General features: G+C 41.3%; 1 protein-coding gene across 1 annotated transcript; it reads right to left on the bottom strand.

Moving 5' to 3' along the window:
• Positions 1-319: 319 nt before the first annotated feature.
• On the bottom strand, positions 320-26,500 carry LOC134648289 (uncharacterized). The gene is made up of 9 exons (XM_063502780.1): positions 26,288-26,500; positions 25,183-25,539; positions 7,822-8,046; positions 6,535-6,726; positions 6,343-6,395; positions 6,151-6,310; positions 5,757-5,930; positions 2,767-2,913; positions 320-544 (listed from the first exon to the last, which is right to left on the bottom strand). Exons 1-8 carry the CDS (start codon positions 26,352-26,354, stop codon positions 2,771-2,773), a joined length of 1,371 nt encoding a protein of 456 aa, XP_063358850.1. The 5' UTR covers positions 26,355-26,500; the 3' UTR covers positions 320-544; positions 2,767-2,770.
• Between the last annotated feature and the right edge of the window lie 159 nt (positions 26,501-26,659).

The following is a 26,659-nucleotide window of genomic DNA, read 5'->3' as shown; positions in this document are numbered from 1 at the left end:
TACCTCTTTTAATTGTTCAAAGTCCAATCCGAAATTAAAATTCAATTAGCATTTCTAAGATATAGAAATTAAAAGATTTAATATAAAATTACTATAACTCTATTATTATGGCCAAGACTACGAAAACAAAAAGACACCCACAAAACAAATACAATCAAATATTTTTACATATCATATTTCAATTTAAATTGAAAAACAGTAATCCATATTTTTCTTACCCCACCTTTTCAACACGTATTAGTGCGAAAGAGACAGATATTGAGAGAATACTATTAACTCAAGCTTATAGGTACCTGACAAGCGAGTTGACGAAAATTAAAAAAAAATACAATTTAAAAAATCATTACCGTATGTTGCCAGCATAAAAAAAAAACGTTGAGCAAATCACATTGAATTATTTTCCCTATATTAATGATGACAATGGGTATATTATATATTTTATGAGATTTAACCACGAAATGTCTTTAGGGGTAGGTAAATGCGGTGATTATTTACCTGTAACTATTTATATATTGACTATTTTCTATTTACTCCGATACGTCATCTGAAAAAGAAAAATAATGTAACCCATTACGACAGATAATAAACAATTAAAATATTTAAAATTTATTTCGATTACGGATTTTTATACAGGATGCTTCCTGTAATAGGAGCAATAAATTAAACTGAAGGCTGTACTCCTCAAACCATTTGTTCAGCAACTTTCAAAAATTATGAATCCTTTAGACTTCCTCTTTTTCATACAAAATAAATATTGCCTTCAATGTACGCTGACATCAGTGTGTTTGACGTTGCTTGTCACGCTTTAAACATAACAAAATTTGCAATACATTGCGTCTTAGAATAAACTTTAAAGTGTAATAAAAATCAAAACATGAGACATTTTCAAAAGTAGCTGAACAAATGTTGGTCAGTTTGAGGAGTACAGCCTACAGTTTAATTTATTGCTCCTGTTACAGGAAACACCCTGTATAACCTTTTCGGAAGTCTACCGAACGACATTGACATCACATTCAATATAAGAGGCTCAGTAGTTTAGATGTTATTATGGGACACAAACACACATTAACTGCTAAAATTATCTTACTTTTAGCTTTACCGTAGCCGGGTAAAATTAGTACATTACGACACAAGTGCAAAAAATAGGAAATTCACAACGAGTGGCGATAAGCACTAGTACCGACTAGTACTGGCCCCGTAGACAAGCCAATCGCTAACGCTCCGTAGAGAACGAAACGCAACTGTCACTGTTACACTAATATGGAAGAGTGATAGAGAGACACAAAGCGATTCGATGGCGAAGCGCAAGCGATGGCGAAGGTGACAACCTTGGCTAGGCCGCGCCTGATTCGGTAAGCGATCAGAATCCCGACGCGACGGGAAGTGATCTAACATTAGCACTAGTACCGACCTGTTCACATGGACAGGTATCCGCGGTTGGCGGAGCGGTGACGGGCCGCGAGGTAGGCGATCAGCACGACCACCATACCGCCGAGAGCGCAGCCCACCGCGACGGGGAGTGATCTAACATTAGCACTAGTACCGACCTGTTCACATGGACAGGTATCCGCGGTTGGCGGAGCGGTGACGGGCCGCGAGGTAGGCGATCAGCACGACCACCATACCGCCGAGAGCGCAGCCCACCGCGACGGGGAGTGATCTAACATTAGCACTAGTACCGACCTGTTCACATGGACAGGTATCCGCGGTTGGCGGAGCGGTGACGGGCCGCGAGGTAGGCGATCAGCACGACCACCATACCGCCGAGAGCGCAGCCCACCGCGACGGGGAGTGATCTAACATTAGCACTAGTACCGACCTGTTCACATGGACAGGTATCCGCGGTTGGCGGAGCGGTGACGGGCCGCGAGGTAGGCGATCAGCACGACCACCATACCGCCGAGAGCGCAGCCCACCGCGACGGGGAGTGATCTAACATTAGCACTAGTACCGACCTGTTCACATGGACAGGTATCCGCGGTTGGCGGAGCGGTGACGGGCCGCGAGGTAGGCGATCAGCACGACCACCATACCGCCGAGAGCGCAGCCCACCGCGACGGGAGTGATCTAACATTAGCACTAGTACCGACCTGTTCACATGGACAGGTATCCGCGGTTGGCGGAGCGGTGACGGGCCGCGAGGTAGGCGATCAGCACGACCACCATACCGCCGAGAGCGCAGCCCACCGCGACGGGAGTGATCTAACATTAGCACTAGTACCGACCTGTTCACATGGACAGGTATCCGCGGTTGGCGGAGCGGTGACGGGCCGCGAGGTAGGCGATCAGCACGACCACCATACCGCCGAGAGCGCAGCCCACCGCGACGGGAGTGATCTAACATTAGCACTAGTACCGACCTGTTCACATGGACAGGTATCCGCGGTTGGCGGAGCGGTGACGGGCCGCGAGGTAGGCGATCAGCACGACCACCATACCGCCGAGAGCGCAGCCCACCGCGACGGGAGTGATCTAACATTAGCACTAGTACCGACCTGTTCACATGGACAGGTATCCGCGGTTGGCGGAGCGGTGACGGGCCGCGAGGTAGGCGATCAGCACGACCACCATACCGCCGAGAGCGCAGCCCACCGCGACGGGGAGTGATCTAACATTAGCACTAGTACCGACCTGTTCACATGGACAGGTATCCGCGGTTGGCGGAGCGGTGACGGGCCGCGAGGTAGGCGATCAGCACGACCACCATACCGCCGAGAGCGCAGCCCACCGCGACGGGAGTGATCTAACATTAGCACTAGTACCGACCTGTTCACATGGACAGGTATCCGCGGTTGGCGGAGCGGTGACGGGCCGCGAGGTAGGCGATCAGCACCACGACCACCATACCGCCGAGAGCGCAGCCTACCGCGATGGGGACCGCGTCGGGGATGTCGCCACTGGAGCAGTCGCGAGCTGAAAAAGTATAGAACAATGTTAATAAGGCAAAAAACCGGCCAAGTGCGAGTCGGACTCGCGCACGGAGGGTTCCGCACCATCAACAAAAAATAGAGCAAAACAAGCAAAAAAACGGTCACCCATCCAAATACTGACCCCGCCCGACGTTGCTTAACTTCGGTCAAAAATCACGTTTGTTGTATGGGAGCCCCACTTAAATCTTTATTTTATTCTGTTTTTAGTATTTGTTGTTATAGCGGCAACAGAAATACATCATCTGTGAAAATTTCAACTGTCTAGCTATCACGGTTCGTGAGATACAGCCTGGTGACAGACGGACGGACGGACGGACGGACGGACGGACGGACGGACGGACGGACGGACGGACAGCGGAGTCTTAGTAATAGGGTCCCGTTTTTACCCTTTGGGTACGGAACCCTAAAAACAGTCGAAAAAATAACGAAATACGAGTATGTATATACGGATACTGACAAAGCAATGCACGGCTTAAACTGTTGAGTGTAGGTTCATGAATTTTGTAACACAGCGGTTCTCAATCTTTTTTTTGACGGAACCCTTTTGGAAAGCGAAATACTTGATGGAACCCTACAATAAAATAATAGTTTTTAGAAGTGTATTTTTTTATTAAATAAGCATAATTCTAAATTCTTGCGGAACCCCTGCAGGGGTGTCGCGGAACCCTAGGGTTCCGCGGAACACACTTTGAGTATGGCTGTTGTAACATATAGTTTGTCAAAGGACTGTCTCATTTCAAACATAGACGGAGAGAATCATATTATTTTTGTCTTACACTAGTACTAGCACACAAAAGAAAAAGGACGAGTATAGTTTTTTTGTTCTTATTTACTGACACATTTGGTTTGACCAACTATATAGTTATCCGATTTATCAAACGTCAATTGTTAGACCAAGAAAAACCTGCAGAGATTATGACAATGTCATTTATACGTCATAATTTCAAGTTTCACGTTTGAAATTAACACCTGCACTGCGTGTGCTGTCATTCTCTGCAGACTTTTCTTGGTCCAACTCTAACTTTCTAACAAAAACTGTCGAAATAGTAGAGGAACAAACGATTATCAGGTGTGAAACCTGACCTGAAAGCTTGTACATATTAAATTTTACTATTTTTATCTATTTTGTGAAACAATCTAGGTAGGTACAGTTGCCATCAGATATATCGGAGCGTCCAAGGTGCTCACAAATATCTGATGAGCACTCCTCTATTGTCAAGGCGTTAGAGTGCTTGTTCAGATATTGTGAACGCCTTGGCCGCTCCGATATATCTGATCGCGACTGTACACTACATATGTGACCGCAAACAAATGACGCACGGACATACAATCCAATTGCACAACATTCCAACAGACACCCGTGTATGCATGTTTGCCTCGATAACGCGTAACTCCGACATGATAACTAATACGATATAGTTAGACATGAAAACTATTAATACTCATATATTTAACTACTATGGTAACTATTATAACTACCGAAATATCCAAAGGAAGTCTGTTTACAATCAGGTACAGTCACCATCAGATATATCGGAGCGGCCAAGGTGCTCACAAATGTCTGAACACGCACTCTAACGCCTTGACAATACAGGCGTGTTCAGATATTTGTGAGCACCATGGCCGCTCCGTTATATCTGATGGCGACTGTATCTACATTGAAAAATAAAATTTCCAGCTAGTATTATTTTATTATATATTCCCTTTGGTCACGGAGCAGAATAATAACAACAAAAGTTGATTGACCTTCGCTTCGAATGATATGTGTCGAACTGTAAAAATATTCAAAATGGCGACTGTTGACGCTGAAATGCGTCTCAATTTTGTATTATTACCTACATAGAAACGGACTGAAATTATTTTAGGAACATTTTTTTACATGAAAAACTGGAATTTTCTACAGTACCATCGTCCATACTGATGACTTCACCAATTTTAGTATAGAGCGAATTCGCTTAGATAGCTTTTTGTAAACTTGAAGCAAGGATTAAGCGTCACCGAAAAGGGCAATTTTGAAAGGGTTTTCATGACCAGGGATGACATTTAGAAAAGAGCGCAGACTGCATATAGAAATCGAGTCACATGCAGTTTGCGACAGCTCATACCAAGTTTGATAGCGGAGTGCGTGACCCGAACGTGTTTCTGTTATCACGTTATCACTGACCGCTCCAGTCGATACCGATACAGCGCGTACAAATTAATTGTAGCCATATGATAAATGTGTCGATTAGCACAAAAATCACGTACCTACTTAGCTGTTATCGTCAAACGACAAAACAGGGTTTTGAACTGGTTCCAAACAGTTTTTGCTTACATTATGCTGGCGTTATTTATAAACGGCAAATCTAACAAGGCGATAGGCGATGATAATCTTCTGTATCAGTTTGTTTTATTATTCGTATTTTTAGATAACAGAGTTTTGCTAAGTTTTTTGCAGAAAGGGGTTAAAATTCTGTCAATTGCCATGAGGATTCCTTGCCTCTGTGCACACTGTATTATTGGACGGTTTCATAAATTTTGGCCAAGCAGATGTATGGGACAGCCAATTTTTTTGGCTATTTCAGAATTGGTATATAATAAAAATTGTTGCGCATTTACTTCGTAAAATATACTTTCTTATCTTATCTTATACTCTTACCAGCACTGAATCCATTGCCAGAAGCGGTCCTGAAAGCCTCCTCTTGCAATCGGCTAAGTGTTAAAGTGGCAGCAATGTTGTTGTTGTCTGCGTTCATCTTGAGTTCCGTGGCGTGCAGCGGTAGGACGCGGCGAGGGGCGTCTGCCATTCCGGTTTCTGATGGGATAGTACTTCTTATCTTATCTTACCAGCACTGAATCCATTGCCAGAAGCGTTCCTGAAAGCCTCCTCTTGCAATCGGCTAAGTGTTAAAGTGGCAGCAATGTTGTTGTTGTCCGCGTTCATCTTGAGTTCCGTGGGCGGCGTGCAGCGGTAGGACGCGGCGAGGGGCGTCTGCCATTCCGGTGTCTGGTGCGATAGTACTTCTTATCTTATATTATCTTACCAGCACTGAATCCATTGCCAGAAGCGGTCCTGAAAGCCTCCTCTTGCAATCGGTTAAGTGTTAAAGTGGACGCAATGTTGTTGTTGTCCGCGTTCATCTTGAGTTCCGTGGGCGGCGTGAAGCGGTAGGACGCGGCGAGGGGCGTCTGCCATTCCGGTGTCTGGAGGGATAGTACTTCTTATCTTATATTATCTTACCAGCACTAAATCCATTGCCAGAAGTGGTCCTGAAAGCCTCCTCTTGCAATCGGCTAAGTGTTAAAGTGGCTGCAATGTTGTTGTTGTCCGCGTTCATCTTGAGTTCCGTGGGCGGCGTGCAGCGGTAGGACGCGGCGAGGGGCGTCTGCCATTCCGGTATCTGGTGGGATAGTACTTCTTATCTTATCTTACCAGCACTGAATCCATTGCCAGAAGCGTTCCTGAAAGCCTCCTCTTGCAATCGGCTAAGTGTTAAAGTGGCAGCAATGTTGTTGTTGTCCGCGTTCATCTTGAGTTCCGTGGGCGGCGTGCAGCGGTAGGACGCGGCGAGGGGCGTCTGCCATTCCGGTTTCTGATGGGATAGTACTTCTTATCTTATCTTACCAGCACTGAATCCATTGCCAGAAGCGTTCCTGAAAGCCTCCTCTTGCAATCGGCTAAGTGTTAAAGTGGCTGCAATGTTGTTGTTGTCCGCGTTCATCTTGAGTTCCGTGGGCGGCGTGCAGCGGTAGGACGCGGCGAGGGGCGTCTTCCATTCCGGTGTCTGGTGGGATAGATTTATGGTATCCACGTTTGCTGGGGAGAAGAAAGCTTTGTTAGTGAGTGGTAAGGTTTAATTTACTATGACTAGAATTTTTGCACTTATTGGCACTGTTGCTTGGTATATGTATGTTGGCATATGTATGGTCTACATGAATGTTTTATTAGGGAGCGATCCATCTTAAAGGCCGGCAACGCACTTGCAACCGCTCTTGTCCATCAGGTGAACGGTCTGCTCGTTTCCTTCATATATCATTAAAAAAAGTTGCGTTTACAATTTTGTTTACTAGTTTAAATGAAAAATATCTAACAAAAATCCTTTTAGGGCTGTTCTAGTAGAACATGTGTCTAATTTGGCTGAGGAAAAAATAGACTTTATTAGAGAGCTATGAAGTTTATGTAATACAGAAAATGTTTACGGGATATTTATTACTAAAGTGTCATTCTATGGAACTTGCAAACTATGTAAACAAAAGTCACTAGTAAATTGACATTCAGAGGCAATTTTAATATGGCGGTTTGTTTACATAGCAAGTTCCATAGAATGACACTTTACGTACTTACCTAACTATGTTTATACTTAATCTCTCATATATAATATTACGTAGCAAACATAGTTTATCGCAAACCAATAGAGCAGCGTCTGTCCGTTTGACGTTATACGATAAGATTACTACGAACTCATACAAACAAATATTGTACATATTTCCACCGTATACACATCTCAATAATTATCATACTTTCGATAATCCAAGGGTATCGGATTCCTTTGTTTGGGAGCAATATCATTTGACATGTTAGTTTTTTTCAGAATTAACAAGACATACGTTTTTTTCTTTAAAAGTTTGAGCGCCAGGCCTATCGTGTGCGGGGCGTAATCGTGATACTTGTCGGAATGCACGAAGGTTGATATTGGGCTGTAATCGCGCGCGTGAGTTGACGTCTTTGGCGGTCAAAGGGTTAAAAACAATAAATACTTACTAATGTTAGTGAAGATAGATGCCACAAGTCATCTCATAACACTTTGTAGTGTCATTCTTGAACAAGACTGTCAACGTGTGGTTGGTCTCATTGGTTGCTCTGTCAATGGTGAGCCACTGTTCCGTGCCTTATCTACAATACAATACTTACTGATGTTAGGGAAGATGGACGCCACAAGCGAAGCATTCAAGCTCTTCATCTCATAAGACTTCGTAGTGTCATTCTTAGCGAACAAGACTGTCAACGTGTGGTTGGTCTCATTGGTTGCCGGCCAGCCAATGGTGAGCCACTGTTCAAGGCCGTCGCAGTTGCCGGAGATGACCGACGCGTTAGCGGGCACGTTAAGGATCACGTGGATCAGCTCGGAGGAGGACGCTGTAAAGAATGATTAGATTAGATTGGATTGATTTTAGTTGAGAAACTAAATTAGTGATTGGGCGAGCCTCTGTGTGGCAACCAACGTTGCTTTAAGTGATACAGTCGGCTTCAAAAGTAGCGGATCAAACTACGCGTCAAAAGTGTCTGCCATTCTCTGTTAGCTCAACAAAAAGGGTGTTTATGTATGTAGACACAGTTAGACTATAAGTAGAGATTTATTTATATTTGGAAAAGTGGTGGCAGATACTTTTGGCGCGCTGTTTCAGCTACTACTATTTATGCTGACTGTGCCGCACCACATCTAAAAATTTAATTGACATCTCGAACTTCAAAACTCTAAATTCCATGGACAATATGCGTTTATATTACATAGAGTCCTACGTTTTTTTCCTTTTGTTCAGCCCAATGAGCCAGAGAATAACAATAACACATGATTAATAGAGTTTATACAAAATCTTCGAAAAATTACCACAAACATGCCTGATTGACGCAATTAAAGCTTATATAATCTCTGTATTAAAGTGTGACCCACAAGGCGTACCCATATTAGCCATATTGATGTACCTAGCCATGGCAACCAGGAGCACAAAACGTTTTTGCACCCAAATGGGTGCATAAATTTGGGTGCATAAATGGGTCGTAAATACTAATCTGGATGGATTCTCAAGAGTAGTTGGAGTACTAATTTTATATTCTATCATAGAGAAAAAAATACATAGAGTGCTCACTCCATACATCAGTTTTAGTTCCAAAAAGACTATTAGCATCTAGCATCGAGTAGCGGAACTATCAGTACTGCTACTTGACAATAGAAATAGCACCGACCGGAAAGTCTTATGCTGTTGAGATAAGACTTTCCGGTCGGTGCTACATCTATTGTCAAGTAGCAGCACTGATAGTTCCGCTACTCGATGCTAGATGTAGACACTGAAATTAATAGTCTGAACTGATGTATGGAGTGATCACTCTTGTCTTACTATATTTCTCTATGATTCTATCATGTTTTTCAGTTTATCATCCAAACCACAAGATCTCTATCTACGCTAAATACAGAACAAACAATGAAACCGTATTCAACAGGCCTATGATGGGTGGCGTTATCCACATGATAAAATAAATGCCACCATATAACACCGCGCGATTGAAAGGGACAGACACTGCCATATCAGGCTGTCAAGTACACAAGTGCGACCATCATATCATATCCCTAGGACAGATATTGAATTTACGTCACAATACAAATTTAAATGAAAGCCAATATTTGTACAAAGACGAAGGGTATCACTATATTCACTATGGTGGGAAAGTGTTTTATGGAACACTTTTTGTTGATCTTTTTGACGGCCACTTAAGCGTGCTGGTTGATTAGTCGAGTCTTATCTCGTGTCCTTTCGAGTATTCCACTTTAAGATTCGACTTAGTGTTTCTGACTCTTATAATTAGATTGAACCTAGAGTTATTTTCAACTTGATAAAAAATACACGAGTCTTTATAGAGAATCGAGTCCATTTCCGAATACTTTTATTTTTCTACAAAAAAAAAACAAATTGCATTGTTTTCATGTAAAATGTAAGCCATGATTGATTCGATTCATTAATTGACATTAATTGATGTTTGCACTTACATGTATATTGTATTTCATAATTTTTTATGGTTTTTTTTTTTGTTGCTTGTATGCAAATTCCATGTAGACGTGTAAAACTGCCCTTGTGGCCTATTTGCTGAATAAATGTTGATGTTTGATGTTTGTTTGAATTGAATTGTGATTTATCAATGCAACAAAAAGCACCGTGTTTTGTCTGGGTTTTTCCCCAGCTCCGATTCAATTTGGGACGGAAGTTCTAGTGTTACGATACCTACCCGAAATTCATCCGGGTCAGTGTGTTGTGTGAGTCATTCCATCATTCTTATATACTCGTACCATGACTTGACTTTTACGTTAGCGACTGCGTACACTCGATCGCAGTCCCTTTCGCTCGCACTGATGAATTAGTGCGTTAGAGTGAATGCGATCAAGTTCATGCAGTCTCTAACGCAAGTCAAATGTCAATTCGTGGTACAGCTACTAATGTGCTTCAAATTTCCGGTAGGTTATTTATTTGCTTAAAAAATACTTAATTCTGAATTTTTGTTCTAATCAACTCTGTAATAGCAGAAGTGGCTAAGCGTGCGAGGTGTCCAAAAGTATCTAGCCACTAACTTACGAGTAACAAAGTTGTATTGAGTATTTATGGGGTTCTAAAAAGTACCCATAAGTTTTTAAATTTCGGCATTCTCTGATTGATAGGCTACGTTAACCGCTTACCGTAAAGCGAGCCGTATATGTTAGTTCTACCGACGAGTTATTAAAAATGCACCAAATATCTAAGAATGTTCAGGTCGCCTCCAAGTCACGTAACAGTGAGTCATTCTTATGCGCCGGCGCATTTGTGCGCGGACAAAAGATCGCCCGTGAAAACTGTTTGCCTTGCGGCTATTTGCCTTGCAACGTGAATGTCGGGAGTGTCCGGTGTGTCCTGTATACGAGCATATATATAGGTTATTGTCATACGTCAACAATTCTTCAGTGCACATCAGCCCATTCGTCTGGAAAAATACGTTCTAGTTGCAGAAAAATTAATCGTGACTGCGTAATAATGTCTGGGAATGGACCGAAATCGGAAATTCCTGAGATTTTCAAGCTTGCCAAAGATACTAGACCCAGTAGTTTCGGAGATAAAGGGGGGGGGGGCGGTTGTCGGACAGACAGACGCACGAGTGATTCCTATAAGGCAGTGGTTCCTAACCTGGGGGTAATTACCCCCATGGGGGTAAAACTGGTATTTTACGGGGGTAATAAGCTAACCTAATTTAACAATACAACAAACGTACACGTTTTCTTTTTTATTACCATTGGGAGGAGGGGTAAAATCAGGTTCCCTAATTAGTCATAGGGGTGATCGGACTGAAAAGGTTAGGAACCACTGCTATAGGGTTCCGTTTTTTCCTTTTGAGGTACGGAACCCTAAAAATACAGTTGGAATTGCGCCAATTTGGCTAACCGATCTGTATTATTTTAGTACAAAGTTGATACTAAAACTACTTAAAATGATTGTATTAAATTGGCTAATCTCACTGTCAATTAGATATAACACAGCTTAGCCCTATATTGTAACTTATTGTGGACGGCAAAGAATGAATTAAAACCTACTTATAAGTACGTATGGGTGAAGGAAGGCAAGGTACTGATAAGGAAAGATGACCCAGCTGACGCGAAGATAAGAGTGGTCCGTTCCCTAAACGACATAGATGCGTTATTAAATGATGAGAAGTGACGTACTTATACATATATGTCTATCGGCTCCTTTAAATCGTAACACTATGTTAAATAAGATGTTATCTAGCATTCAAATTCAACGACGAATCTACACATATTACGTCTAACATAAGTTACAAAAAGTACGAGAACTTAGAAGTATGGAACAATGAAATAAAACTGTATAAACTAAGTTTACATATTATTCACATCAATATAAGGTCATTAAGGAAAAACTTTAACGAGCTACAATTATTATTAAGCGGGTGTATGGAGAAAATAGATGTTATTGCCCTTACAGAGATTAATATAAAAGAACAAGAATTGCCCATGTATAAACTGAAGGACTATGATACATATATAACGACAAGAGAAACATCCAGAGGAGGAGGAATACTAGTATATGTGAGGAAAAGTATAAGCTTCACGGCATCCATAATTAAATCTAACTACAGTGAGATAATATACGGAGAACTTTCCCGGGATAGAAAACAGCTGACTCACTTATTTGTCGTATATAGACCGCCGAAAACGAACAAACAAGGATTTGTGACAGATATACATCAAGTGCTCTCGAAAATACCTACTGGACAGGAGTTAATAATGATCGGCGATACAAATATAGATCTCATGAACGAAGTTAGCTCAGGCAACGTCGTTAACCAGTACAGGGACAATATGTGTGAGTTAGGATTAGAATGCGCCATCAGCGACGTGACCCGCGAGGAGGTGTACGGTGGCCACGTTACGCGCACCTGCATCGACCATGCGTGGGTGCGCACCCGGCGAGGGCGGCCGGTGTCCGCGTACGTCCTCTCCACCAAGGTATCGGACCATTATCCCATCGGAGTGCGCATCGAGGCTGTTGACCCCGCACAGACTGGTAAGCGAGCACCTGTGACTATTTTATGTGAAAAAACAATTAAAAAGCAACTAGACAGTGTTAATTGGAAAGAACTGACTTGCTGCGAGTGTCCATTACAACTGTATGATAAGTTATGCTCAGTTTTTTCTCGTGTTTACATTGACTCTAAAGTACAAAAAACGCCGCCTGGTAGACGCAAAGATAAAACGTGGATTAATAAAAGTATTAAAAAAATGTTAACAATAAGAGATAAGTTATTTAAAAGGTGGAAAAGTAGTCCTAACGATATGAATTTAAGATTGCTGTATACTAGATATAGAAATAGGGTCAACAAATGTATTAATAAAGCTAAAAATAAATTTAGGCAGGAGGAATTAAAACACTGTAATAACAATCCGAGGAAAATATGGGAAAAAATTAATTTGTGGACAGGGACGGAAAAATTAAGCGTAGATAGAATAATACAAAAATATTTAGCTAAACATGATAGCATCTTGAATATATGTAATAAATTCTCAGAAACTTTCACTAAGGAAATATTAGACATAAGGCATAACTGTAAGGTCAAGTTCTTAGAGAGGTCAAATTACATAAACAATAGTGAAGTGTCTCTAAGGTTTGTCAAGGCGCAACCTAACGATATACAGAAAATTATCAATAACCTAAGTGAAAAAAAGTCGCCTGGAATAGATCAGATCAGGGCTCGAGATGTAAAATATTTAAGTGAAAAAATTAGTCCGGTGTTGGCAAAATTTATTAATTTGTGTGTAACAAAAACTATGTACCCAGAACTATTAAAAACAGCAATAATAAGACCTATATTTAAGCAAGGATCATATGCTGATTACTCAAATTATCGCCCTATTGCAATTTTATCAGTCATTAATAAAATAGTAGAAAAATACGTGACGGCACAAATTAGTAGTTTTTTAGAAAATAATAATATCATCACTCAGTCGCAACATGGGTTCCGCCGAGGGCGCAGCACGGCGACCGCGCTGGCTCGGTTCACTGACGAGGTCAACGAGGCTCTGGATCAGCGGAAGCAGGTGGTTGTGGTCTTTATTGATTTCAAAAAAGCTTTTGATACTTTGGGCCACAACCAGCTGCTTCAGGCAATGGAAGAATGTGGAATCGCGGGTCCACTCCACGGGTGGCTCCGCGCATACCTCGAGGGTCGAACCTTGCGCACGGCCGTGGGAGGCGAGTGCGGCGCGCCCGCGCTCGTCTCCTGCGGCGTGCCGACCGGCTCGGTAACCGGGCCCGTTGGGTACATAGTTCATGTTAACAGTATGTGTAATGTTGTCAAAAACTGTAGTGTCTACATGTATGCAGATGACACCTGCCTAATATACGCGGATAAAGACCTAGGCCTAATAGAAAACAGAGTACAGGAGGATCTAACTAACATTATTAAATGGTCACATGATAATGGCATTATTATTAACATCGCAAAAACTAAATGTATGTGCATACGGTCTCCTTACTCTAAAGATAGTTACAGGACGCCGTGCATTGTGGGGCACAGTTTCGACTTCCTCCACAGTGCGCGGCCGGCCGGGAGCGTGTGCGGCTGTGTCGAGCTCCAGGTGGTGGAACAATACAAGTACTTGGGCTTGCTTATAGATTATAAGTTCTCATGGCAGCCACATGTAAATGGCTTATGCAATAAATTAAGAGCAGTACTTGCAAAATTCCACCACCTGAAGTTCGTGTTAAATAGGGCTACTATGTATGCAGTGTACTATGCTCTAGTGGATTCGCTGTTGTCGTATGGGCTGTCAAGTTACGGTCGTACATTTAAAACGTATCTAGATAAGATAAAGGCACTGCAGATTAGATTCATGAAATTAATGGTTGACAAGAAAACTAAAATAAAATGTAAAAGTACTACCTATGAAAAGCTCTTCCTAGAATGTAATATTTTAACAGTCCATGAAAAAGTCAAGTTAGTATTAGCTCTAGAACAAATGTGTAATGATGAGTTTAAAATACCTATTGTCAATCAAAGGTTAATAAGAAACAGAGATAGTAATAAATTGCTGGTACCTAGTTTTACGAATTATTATGGCCAGAGAAGTAGAAAATATTTAGTCCCTAAGATCTATAATGAGTTACCGTCGGATTTAAAGACCACAAGGATGACAAAACAAACATTTAAAAAGAAACTAAGCAATTTTTTATTAAACAAAATACAAAGTCAATAATACGTTACATTTTAATTTTATTTTGATTTTCTTTTACTGTATGCTAAGAATATAGAGTTAACCCCTTACTTCATGTCATAAATAAAAAGTATTTGTTTAAAAATGAACTTTAATAGTTGCTATATAGGGCTGCGCATGAGGTAAAGGGTTAAGTAGATACCTAAGTTTAAGTTACCTATCAACTACCTAGCTTGCAAATACATAAAGGAGCCTCGTCTGCCAACAAACCACTCTGTGGTTTGGCAGAAGAATATATGTAATTAGTTATAAGAAAGATCTCTGAATAAACGTTTTATTTTATTTTTTTTATTTTTTTTTTTATATACCTAAATCTGGTTTGTCGCTCATTTTCAATGTGCCTATACATTATGTATAGCAGAAGCGATGGAATTCGACCGAAGCCGTCCGCGTCCGCGAGGAGCCGACCGGCTTGCGGCCGTACAAATGTAAAATGCGCGCCGACTCCGCCCGTCGAAAGAGGAAAATAAAAGTGCAACACATCATATCCGTTCAGACCAGCTGGTCGCATTTTTATCACCTGTCATGCCATGCGTCACTTTCGCACTTACATATTTGTTAGAACGTGACAGCCATGGTGACAAATGATAAAAAGCCGGCCATCTTAGCCCTACAGGATAGTTTCGAAGCCTGATTTTTGAGACGGTGGATGGCCAGGTAGGTTCATTATGTTCTGACTGTAGGTTCATTATGTTAACTTCAGTAAAGAATAACAGGATAAATTCAACGACTCATATAAAACTCAGCCACAACAACGCGCCAGGAATCTGGTTTCATTGCTACAAGGAAAAGAAACGTCAGAAATGCGACAAAACTACCTACTTAGGTTTCGAACTTTCGACTCGATTACTTAGCTAATTTTAGATGCAAATTTCTTTGAAAAATTAGCAGGAAAAGCAAACAACCTATAAAAACATCCGAATGTTCAAGTAATCAAGGTTTCTCAGTTTGAAGGAAAAATCTTACCTACCTATCGTAAAAGTATAAAAATTTGCCCTTTAACATAACTTTGCCCATCGCGTCACAGTTCAGTAAAAGCGAAATAACTTAAAAGTATAGTTACAGATACACTTTCTTCACTTTCCTCAGAAAGTGTACCTATCTGCACTTTCTTCAGAAAGTATATCTGTAACTACATACTTATAAGTTGTTTCGCTTTTACTGAACTGTGACGCGGTGGGCAAAGTTTTATACTTTTACGGTACCTACGAGTACTTAGGTTTCGAAGACTGATTTTAGACTCCACTCAATCTAGGTACAAAACTCTTTCAAAAAATAAACAGGAAAAAGTAAACAACTTATATAAAACAGCAGCCAAGTAATCTGGTTTCCTCGTCTCAAGTAAGTGTTGGCGCGACCTGCCGTCTGTGAAACGACCTTGACATCGTGCAAACAATCAATACATATCGGATGCACCTAAACAGTATCATATGATGCAAATTATGAAATACCTACCAAAAACATGGCAAAGAAACGTTAAAGGGTGCCAATTTTGCTGACAAAATGTCAGCATACGTGTATCTGATAAAAGAAAGATAACTGAAAACCAAGTTCTTTAAAAGTACCCAAAACCATGTTACTGTTTCTGTAGTGCGTAAGATTATTCAATTGCTTAAAATGATTTGATCAAAACCAACAAAAGGTTGTAATACCTACGATTTGCAAATTTTGAATCGATTAAAATTTTGTAAAATTTGTACAATTTTATCAATACTTAAATGTATCTTAATATCTTATCTTATCTGAAGACAACTTAAGTAGATATAACGGTTTTTAATGATTCACGGTTATTTTCACAATTTTATTAGACTTATATCGACCGGGATATGAAACGTTATTAAATATTATTTTCGGCGAAATACCGAGAGCTCGAAGACAATACAAAAGGTAATCACTTTCATATCCCGGTCAACTTATTTTTATTTCCTATAAAACCTATCCACCTATCGCATCACGACGCAACACCACTGTACCTGGTAATGTTTATCGCAAATAAAAGATTCTTATTCTTAATATAGGTAGGTAGGTAGACACACCCAGCCGCAAAATTGCATGGCCAAAAAGTTCGTAATAACAGTAAAAATCAAAATCAGCTCTCGAAAACATCCTGGTGTCATGAACATGAAAAACGGTCAATGGAAAAGTAAACGCTACTCGATAATAACAGAATGACTAACGAGACTAGAGAAACGTGATGCCCCAGTTCTAAGGCTTTGTTCAGTTTTTACTAAATACCTACTCTTTCAGGGCATTGTGATTTACTTCACAGTTGAATGTTGGCTAAGTTTTAGGTTTCGCAAGTACGCCTTTGACGTGAAACAGTGTCATTTAGTTTTGAAATGATTATTTACTTTAAACGCTGTCGTCTCAGATGACATAATTTAAATAATTTCAGAATAAAATACCATTTACATTAAAATAAATAAGCCGTATAAGGTATATAAACATTTATGTATCCATTATTAAATTAACCTCTTACGTCATGCACTAAAAAAATATTTGTTTAAATTTGTACTTAAATAGCTGTCAATAGAGTTGAATATTACATCATCAGGCTGCATGTGCGGTTAAAAGTATTTTTATATTTAGGTTCTGATTTGCCTGTTGATTTGATAGTTACGAACTACGTAATACTTTCGGGAAAAAAGAGTGCCGTCTAACAAAGTTTGACCCTTGCATGAATTGTATTAGGTATAATAACTACTTATTTCAATTTCCACAAAGACAACTATAACCGTAATACCAATGATGAATGACTCAAGGCATAACAGAAGGCGCATAATAGTGACTGACTATACGTAAACAATACACCACTATTGTTAGATACGTAAATATGGAATATGGACACAAGTGAAACAACCGGTAGCTAGTTATGCACTGGTTTATTGACGCATAGGTATCGTGGTGGGCGCAGCCACGCACACATGCAAGCATACGCTAGACGTATATATATCATCCCTCCACCTATTAAACTATTAATCCTATAACCTAATTTTCAAATTCGACATTAGTAGTATTTCTTAAAATCTATTTTGGGACGGGGACGCATCACTCTCCGTGTCTCGCCTGGAGGCGGCCTATTGTCGGATTCTGCCTCATGAAACTCCTCATCATCCTCGTTCATCTCTTCCTCCTCCACGGGGTGAGTAAGATGGCCTGACGCATTCTGGTGAGGCGATGGCAACATTATCGGTTGAGGCGGCGGCGGCGCTGGCGCCGACGGTGGTGGCGGCGGCGGCGGCGACGGTGGCGGCGGCGGCGGCGGCGGCGGCGGCGGCGGCGGTGGCGGTGTCGGTGGCGGCGGCGGCGGCGGCGGCGGCGGCGGCGGCGGCGGCGGCGGCGTTGGCGGCGACGACGACGTAGAAGTCGGCGTAGGCGATGAATGCGTAAGTATATCGTGATCGTCATAGTCCCATACATTAGCATCTCCCAGGTGACCTTTATACAATGCTAATTGGTTTATATGTTTACGATAACTTATTTGAGAATCCCAGTCTTTAATTAAATACATAACTTTTCCTATTCGCTTTTGTACCGTTCCATCCCTCCATTATATGTTTACGTACTTTAACTAAAATAACGTCATTACGGGTTTCTTTGCATACGTCCGAGAAAGTGACAGGCAGACTTCCACTTAGAACGAAATGTACGTATGCAGCGCGATCGCACGGTTCCGCGCAGTCAGCACATTCCTGCGCCGCGCCCCGCGCGCCCGCGCAGGCCGCGCGCTCGTCTGTCGGTGCAGGTGCAGGTGCCGGCGCCGGGAGACTAGCGCGCGACAAAAAATCAGCGCTGTTGTCAGCACTTCGCACATACTCAATGCAATAATTATACGCGCTTAAAAATATTGCGTATCTCTGGAGGCGATTGGCTGTCACTTCTGGGATACCCTTATATGGACCAAAAATCGATACAAGGGGTTTGTGGTCTGTGCGAAGGACGAACGGCTCTGATCTTCCATACAAATATTGGTGGAAGCGACGCACACCAAAAATAATAGCGGTAGCTTCCTTTTGAAGCTGAGAGTATCGCGTTTCGGCTACCGACAATGTCCTCGAGGCAAACGAAATCGGCCTCTCTAGGCCTCCGGGGTCCAGTTGCGATAAAATCGCACCAAGGCCTCGGGGCCCAGCATCGACTGTCAAAAATAGCTTAGCCCCTGGATTGAAGTGAGCCAAAACCTGATCTGATGCTATACATTTTTTTATCTGCATGTAAGCGGTATGGTGTGCATCCTTCCATTGCCATTTAGACCCCTTTTTTAAAAGGTCATATAGAGGACACAAGATTGACGACGCATTTGGTACAAAGTTCCTGTAATAATTTACTAACCCCAAAAATGATTGGAGCTCGCTAACATTATTCGGAACGGGAGCCTTTACTATTGCCTCGACCTTATCGGGTGACTTATGTAAGCCGTTTTTGTCTATAACATAGCCCAAATAACTAACTTCATTTTTATAAAAATCACACTTTTCCTGTTGCAACGTCAATCCTGCGTCTTGTAACCTTTCGAGCACGGCGTTTAACCTGCGCGCGTGCTCCGCGTCGTCACGGCCCGTGACGAGCACGTCATCGAGCAGGCACAGCACGCCCTCCATGCCGGCCAGCACGCCCTCCATGGCGCGCTGAAACACGGCCGGCGCGCTGGCGAGACCGAACACCAAACGAGTATACATATACAGTCCCCGAGATGTATTTATGCAAGTGTACGGCTGTGACTCATCATCTAAAACAAATTGGTTGTAAGCCATTGATAAGTCGAGTTTAGTGAATTTAATGCCACCATACAATTTTGCAAATAATTCTTTTGCTGTTGGCAAGGGATACTGGTCGATTATCAATTGCTTATTTAAACTAACAGAATAATCTGCACACAGTCGGACACTGCCATTCCGTTTTAACACTGGGACTATTGGCGAAGCATACTCGGCATGGTCTACAGGTTTTAAAATACCTAATTGTACTAGCCGGTCGATTTCTTTGTTTACCTTATCGCGCAGAGCAAATGCGATCGGCCGCGCTTTAATAAAAACTGGTTTCGCGTTATCTTTGAGCCTCAGTCTGACTTTGTGTTTATTAAAACAGCCTAATGAATTTGAAAACAATCTAGGAAATTTTTTATGTAGCTGTTCAACTGAAGACAATTGGTGACAGTGATTAACTCGTACAAGTTCCAATTGAAAGGCTGATATAAAGTCCCTACCTAGAAGAGACACTCCGCCGTCTCGTACGACATGTATGTCTAACGAATGTGTGTAGTCGTCGTAGCACACAGGCAGCCGCACAACGCCTACACATGCGATATTATCGCCATTATAAGTAACCAGCCTTCTTCGCAACGGACCCAATGGCACATCTTTAAAGTGTAATTTATAAATATCATTTGAAATAACAGTTACGGCAGCACCGGTATCTATCTCAAAATTTAATTTTGATCCGCGAACAGTTACAGTGCCTACCATTGGCTCTCCCCGTAACGAACGTATAGTAAATACCTCACCATCGTCTCCGAAGTCCTCGTCTCCGGCTCCATTGTCTACGTAATTCACTTTTGATGGACACACCCTACGTAGATGGCCTTTAACGTTACACTTCTTACACACATAATCACTATACTGACACTCCGCGGTTTTGTGGTTGGTATACCCGCATATGGTACACTTAGGCTTCCCTATACGGCTATTTTTTGTAGCGGCCGGTCCCTTGGCACTAGCACTGCGTGAAACCTTTAATAGCGGGTCCAGCGCCGCGGCGGCCGCGGCAGACGCGCCCGCTCCGCTCGCGCTGGCGGCGGCAGCTGCGCGCGCGGTGCTAACATTCTCGGCATATTCCACAGCTTTGCCAAGCGTAAGGCCAGACAATTCTTGCGCGTAAAGCTTTTCTTTTTCATAACAAGCCCTCATTCCCATAATAAAGCGATCGAGTAGCGTTTCTTCCACATTATTGAAGGCACAAAGCGACGTCAGACCACGAAGTCTCGCGGCCCACTGTGAGTGAGATTCGCCTTCTCGTTGTACCGCTGCGTAGAACTTATGCCTCTCGCTGAATCCAACTCGTTTAGGGTTGAAATGGGAATCCAAACTCTTTATGATATCATCGTAGGGCACCGTTTGTACTTCCTTTGGCAAAACCAAATCTGCAGCGAGTCTGTACGTACCCTCCGTGAGTGCACTTAGCAATATAGCTCTCCGCTTAGATCCAGTCGCGTCTGTGGCATCGGTGATGTCGTTTGCCACAAACCACTGTGTCAGGCGGCTTTTGTATGTCTTCCACTCCTGTCCATTGTGGTCAAAACTGGTCAAAATACCAAATAATCCAGTCGACATGTTACTTTTTGCTTAAATGTGGGTATTCGTCGCCACTGTTAGATACGTAAATATGGAATATGGACACAAGTGAAACAACCGGTAGCTAGTTATGCACTGGTTTATTGACGCATAGGTATCGTGGTGGGCGCAGCCACGCACACATGCAAGCATACGCTAGACGTATATATATCAACTATGATGCACCGCTCTACTTTCAAACGCCGTATGTCCCGTATGAAAACTATATTATATAAATAATAAATAATAAATAAATAAAACGTTTATTCAGAGATCTTTCTTATAACTAATTACATATATTCTTCTGCCAAACCACAGAGTGGTTTGTTGGCAGACGAGGCTCCTTTATGTATTTGCAAGCTAGGTAGTTGATAGGTAACTTAAACTTAGGTATCTACTTAACCCTTTACCTCATGCGCAGCCCTATATAGCAACTATTAAAGTTCATTTTTAAACAAATACTTTTTATTTATGACATGAAGTAAGGGGTTAACTCTATATTCTTAGCATACAGTAAAAGAAAATCAAAATAAAATTAAAATGTAACGTATTATTGACTTTGTATTTTGTTTAATAAAAAATTGCTTAGTTTCTTTTTAAATGTTTGTTTTGTCATCCTTGTGGTCTTTAAATCCGACGGTAACTCATTATAGATCTTAGGGACTAAATAAAAATATAATCTGTGGCCCTACAGCAATCCCACTTGGGTCTCTATTGTTTCCCATAAAGTTTGAAATCATAAAGTATTGTTTGTCCGCATTTCCGTTAGTCATAATTTGGTTTTTCTCAGAAACGCGTAACATTTCAGAATTGCCATAAAACAAACCTAACCCAACCTAACCTATCTACATGATAACCATACGAAAATCCTGAAAAGTCAACGGTTTCAGAATTATGACTAATGATAATCTGACAATCATTACATTATGACTTTCAATAATTATGTCAAACAAAGGGATGCGATCCCACTCAGTAAGTAAACTAAGTAAGCACTAAGTAGGCGTATACTTTGCGTAGATAGCGAACCAGAGTACGTGGGTGTGATACGGAGATCAGATTTTAATCGATCGCAATCTGAGATTCAAGTCAGATGTAATACAGATTCCAAGAAGATACAAGTTGTTATGTTGCGAGTCAAATTTAGCCAATTGGACACAATTATAACTCAAAGGTGGATGACGAGTGATTAATTGATTCTAACAATAATTTACTGCAAAAATGACGCAACTGGCATGTCACCGGTGTCGAACTAATAATTCTGTTACAGTCAGCAGCAGAAGTTGCTAAGCGGGCGAGATGTTCAAGATTACCTTGACACGCTCTTATTCTCTTAACAATAAAGTCACGTCAAGATCATTTTGAACACCTCGCCCGCTTAGCAACTATTGCTGCTGACTGTAGGTACATTGTGTCATTAGTTTAAACATTTTAAACGAAGGTTACCACACCAATTTGTTCCAGCGACATCTAGTCATCTACTTTAGCTGTCAAATTAAACGATTTTTTCTAACGATTTTGACGTTTCTGTTTGTTAGAAAGGGACACAATTTAACAGAAGTTTGTAAGGGGTTGCTAAGTTTTATAAATAAGGGGGTATTTATAAAACTTAGCAACCCCTTACAAACTTCTGTTAAATTGTGTCCCTTTCTAACAAACAGAAACGTCAAAATGACGGATAGGGACAAACGATTATCACGTATAAACGGCTTGTTAGTTGACTCACGTTTATGAATAACGCCATTAGACTACACCTTTTCTAATATTAATAAGGGTCAATCAACTATTTCTTGTTGTTATTCTGTCCCATCAGCGAGGAGACAATAGTAGCATTGATTGATAGAAGAACTGCTGTACCAAGTTGTACTAACATGCTCAGTAGATGTCCCATTATGGAAAGGTCTTATAACTACCATAAAATGCAAGTTTGGTTCATTTAAATACGAAAAACCTAGAATTTTAAGAGTGACCCAGGAGACCGTAACCATAGCAACGTGTGAAAAGAAAAACTTGATTAGCCCATAAACATCCTTAGGGTGCGTTACCCGACAATAACATTGATCAATTGTAAACTAAAAGATTGGAATAACCCCAACTACTCAATTGGTACCATCGTCCACACAATTGACTTTTCTTGAACCTTATTCCAACGTCATAAGGTACACCAATGGTCAAAGAGTGATTGTTAGTAAGCTTGGTAGCTATCCGGTCATAAAAACAACCAATTTGCAATCATATGCAACACAATATCACGAACCGCCCCTCTATTGGACAGATAAGAGTTGATAGCGGTCATGGGCAGGCCTCGCGTGTAGTGACGTCACAGGCCTCGTTCAAATATCACAGTCATTTGTAATAGTATTTCATACAGAATGCATGGCTACACTCCACCCCACCCTGAATGGGATTACTCGCCTCGCGGCACCAGATTGACCGAAAATTGCCCAAATCTCAGCCGGGTCTAGGCTGAGATTTGGGCAATTTTCGGTCAATCTGGTGCCGCGAGGCGAGTAATCCCATTTTCCCTCTTTTATTAACACAGTTAGAAAACGGGTAGTCCGTATCGGTCCGTACGGTCGGGTATCTCGCCGCGAGATACTGTCGCGCCACTCATTTTTATTTTATTTATAATAACAGTACAGCTATCATGACAATTGACAGTTGCCCAATGCGATAGTGTAGCAAATAGCGTCATATCAAATCAAAAATGTGCTAGGGGTGCAGTTTGGTTGGCAATGCGTTAAGTTAGTGATGTCACAGGTCTCGTTCGAATTAGGGTTCAGTTCTCTCTCACCGATTGCCGATAGAGGATGTATCATTAATATAAAAGCCGGACAAGTGCGAGTCGGACTCGCCCACCGAGGGTTCCGTACTTTTTAGTATTTTTGTTGTAGCGGCAACAGAAATACATGATCTGTGAAAATGTCAATCACGGTTCTATCATGGTTCATGAGATACAGCCTGGTGACAGACAGACAGACGGACGGACAGCGGAGTCTTAGTAATAGGGTCCCGTTTTATTACCCTTTGGGTACGGAACACTAAAAATAAAATTCGATATAAAAGGCATGTGTTTTTAACAATTTGTCAATAGCTTTAAAACACAATTCCAATATGAAATAGCAACAAGAAAGACTAATGATTGACAGCCACAATAAGGCTATGAAATTGCTAATGAAAGGTCAAAAGATTAATTGCCGGTACCTAAACTACGACCGCTAGAAAATTCTGGGCAGAGTGTTACATTGCGTTTTAATATAGATGATTTTAAAGGGTCACTTTCAGTGCCGAAAACCCGACTATAGGGTATTTTATGATTTCGTTCCCAGGCCGGACGACCCGATTGTCGGGATCGTGGTACTACAGCTTTATATGACGAAATTTTTGTGGCCTAGCGCGGATGTCTTGTTTGGCTGGGTGGCAATGAATGTGTTAAAATTTCAACATAGGCAAAATTGAATCTCTATGATAAAACGTGTATCGAACTAATTTTTGATGTTAGATTTATAGGCTAATAAATGTTGTGATACCCACATCAAAATTATAAAAATAAATTGTACACCAAATCAACCATGTTGTTTTGATATATGTACTTATTATAAATTAAAATCATTCGTGGTTTAGGCACTAATTAATGTCATTATAACAGAATGAATTATCATAAAACTTGTAATAAACTACCTACACTACCTACTGCTTGATAACAACAAAACGTCCATATCCTTTTTTTGGTTTTGGGATATAACTTAATATGCGTGTAAATCTAGCATCCCATGGTCCTAATATTTAACCATACATCAAATTGATGCAAAGCAATTTGACCCATATTGATTTGTAGTAACACACGTCTGATACTGAGTCGCTACGACCCAAATTGAGTAAGCATCACACGTGTCTTGCTAGGGCGCTCCACGGGTTAAATAAACACAAAGTTACTAATCACATTACATCATCATCATCTTCCTCGCGTTGTCCCGGCATTTTGCCGCGGCTCATGGGAGCCTGGGGTCCGCTTGGCAACTAATCCCAGTAATTGGCGTGGGCACTAGTTTTTACGAAAGCGACTGCCATTTGACCTACAACCCAGAGGGTAAACTAGGCCTGTATTGGGATTAGTCCGGTTTCCTCACGATGTTTTCCTTCACTGAAAAGCGACTGGTAAATATCAAATGATATTTCATACATAAGTTCCGAAAAACTTACTGGTACGAGCCGGAGTTCGAACCCGCGACCTCCGGATTGCAAGTCGCACACTCTTACCGCTAGGCCACCAGCGCTTCGACACATTACAATTTTTTATAAATTGGAGCAGAGTTTAATTTGTTTTGATTCATTTGATTTTAAAAGAAAACTGCAAATGACTGAATGACAAATTCTGCACACACTGTTGTTTTGGAAGTTTTAAAAATTAAAAGTACTTACAGTTAGGCTTGCCGTAGGTGACATTCAGCTGCGCAGCAAACTGCACAATGACACACGTCACATTCTTGCTGTCAAAGTACGGCCACAGCCCCTGGTCCGGAGGTCCGATGGGTTTGGGCGGCACTGGGGCCGGTGTAGGCGTTGGCTTCGGTGGGGCTGGCGTAGTGGTCGTAGATGTTGTGCTTGTTGTAGTGTCAGGAGCTGTGGATGTTGTTGTTGAAGGAGTTGTTGTTATTGATGGAGTTGTAGTTGTTGTGGTTGATGTTGTTGTATCGGGGGTTGTGTCTGGTGCTGTTGTTGGTGCTTCGGTGGTTGAAGTGAGCTCAATGACTTCTGTTGGTGGTGGTTTTGGTACCTCTGCAGCGTGGCCTGTGGGGTTAAAATGATAAGTAAGATTGCTTGCAGTGAATAACTGATAGGTAATGGATGTTATAACTGGTAGGCGCTTTAACAAAGAATAATTATTCATATTACACCAAGACAGGACCTAAAAATTCCGTTGTTGTACCTGGTTGGTTGTTAAAAATGGTTTAGACTTGACTGCATGTCGCAATTAAAAAACAAAATAAAAAATAACAGGAAAATGTATAACAAAACAAGGTCACCTTAAAGGTCTGCTAATTTATGTAATAAAGTAATAATAATTAACAATGTCATTAAATTAAGATTTTAATTTGTTAAAAATTACCAAGTTTATGACGATCAAGGTTAGTGTTAAAACAATGCGGCCGTCTAATTATGTACAAAATTAACGTCGAGTTCTATACTCAATTTGAAGGTAGGATATTATTGAAACTGCTTAGGAAAATACATAAATAGGTTCCACATATGTTTGCTTATCTTTTCATTGCTAGTAACAAAAGCTTTGATACGACATCGGATTTTAGACCTGCGATCTAATTACTAGAGAAACATTTTCTGGAAATCATAAAAGTAAGATGAAGGTACTCTCAGATTCATAGCGTTTTATTGCGCAAATGACACCAGAACAATACCGTCATGGAGTGCAATGAGCTAAAAAACCCAACGCCCCTCGGATTCTTGCGATAAAAAGCAACAAAGACACTTAATCTAGGTACATTGCGAAATGAATCCTCATAGAAACGGTACTTACCAAGAACCAGAGCGCCACAAATCAAAACCGACAAAAAGTAAAATTTAAACGATGGCATATTTACGAACTGCGCCGCGACAACTACGGATTGAAATTGCGTTTAACAAGCAATAATAGGAACTGCGAGTTAAAAGGAATCGTGATAATCGGGTAGTGAAATTGACGTCAGTCACTCTGCGCTCGCTGGACAGCTGAGCGATGTTGCCAGCGTACTTATGACTGGTATGAGTTGACCAGCTAAAAAAATAGTGATGTATTAACCGGTAATAAACGACAAGTTACTTTAGCATGCGGCATGTGTCAGTCTTGATTACATCGTGCCACAACATTCTTATTTAGTTTTTAATTAAAATTATTTTTCAA

Source organism: Cydia amplana, chromosome 5 (assembly GCF_948474715.1).
Source record: "Cydia amplana chromosome 5, ilCydAmpl1.1, whole genome shotgun sequence".
Classification (NCBI taxonomy): Eukaryota; Metazoa; Arthropoda; class Insecta; order Lepidoptera; family Tortricidae; genus Cydia; species Cydia amplana.
Note: the sequence above shows the minus strand (reverse complement) of the source record. Positions and strands in the feature narration are given on the sequence as shown.

Excerpts from the sequence above, each read along its gene's own strand:
- LOC134648289 (XM_063502780.1), bottom strand. The coding sequence starts at position 26,354 with ATGCCATCGTTTAAATTTTACTTTTTGTCGGTTTTGATTTGTGGCGCT. Across the intron at positions 6,311-6,342 it reads TGGCAATGGATTCAGTGCTG|ATACCGGAATGGCAGACGCC; the intron begins GTAAGATAAGAT and ends CTATCCCACCAG. Across the intron at positions 5,931-6,150 it reads TGGCAATGGATTTAGTGCTG|TACTATCGCACCAGACACCG; the intron begins GTAAGATAATAT and ends TAAGATAAGAAG.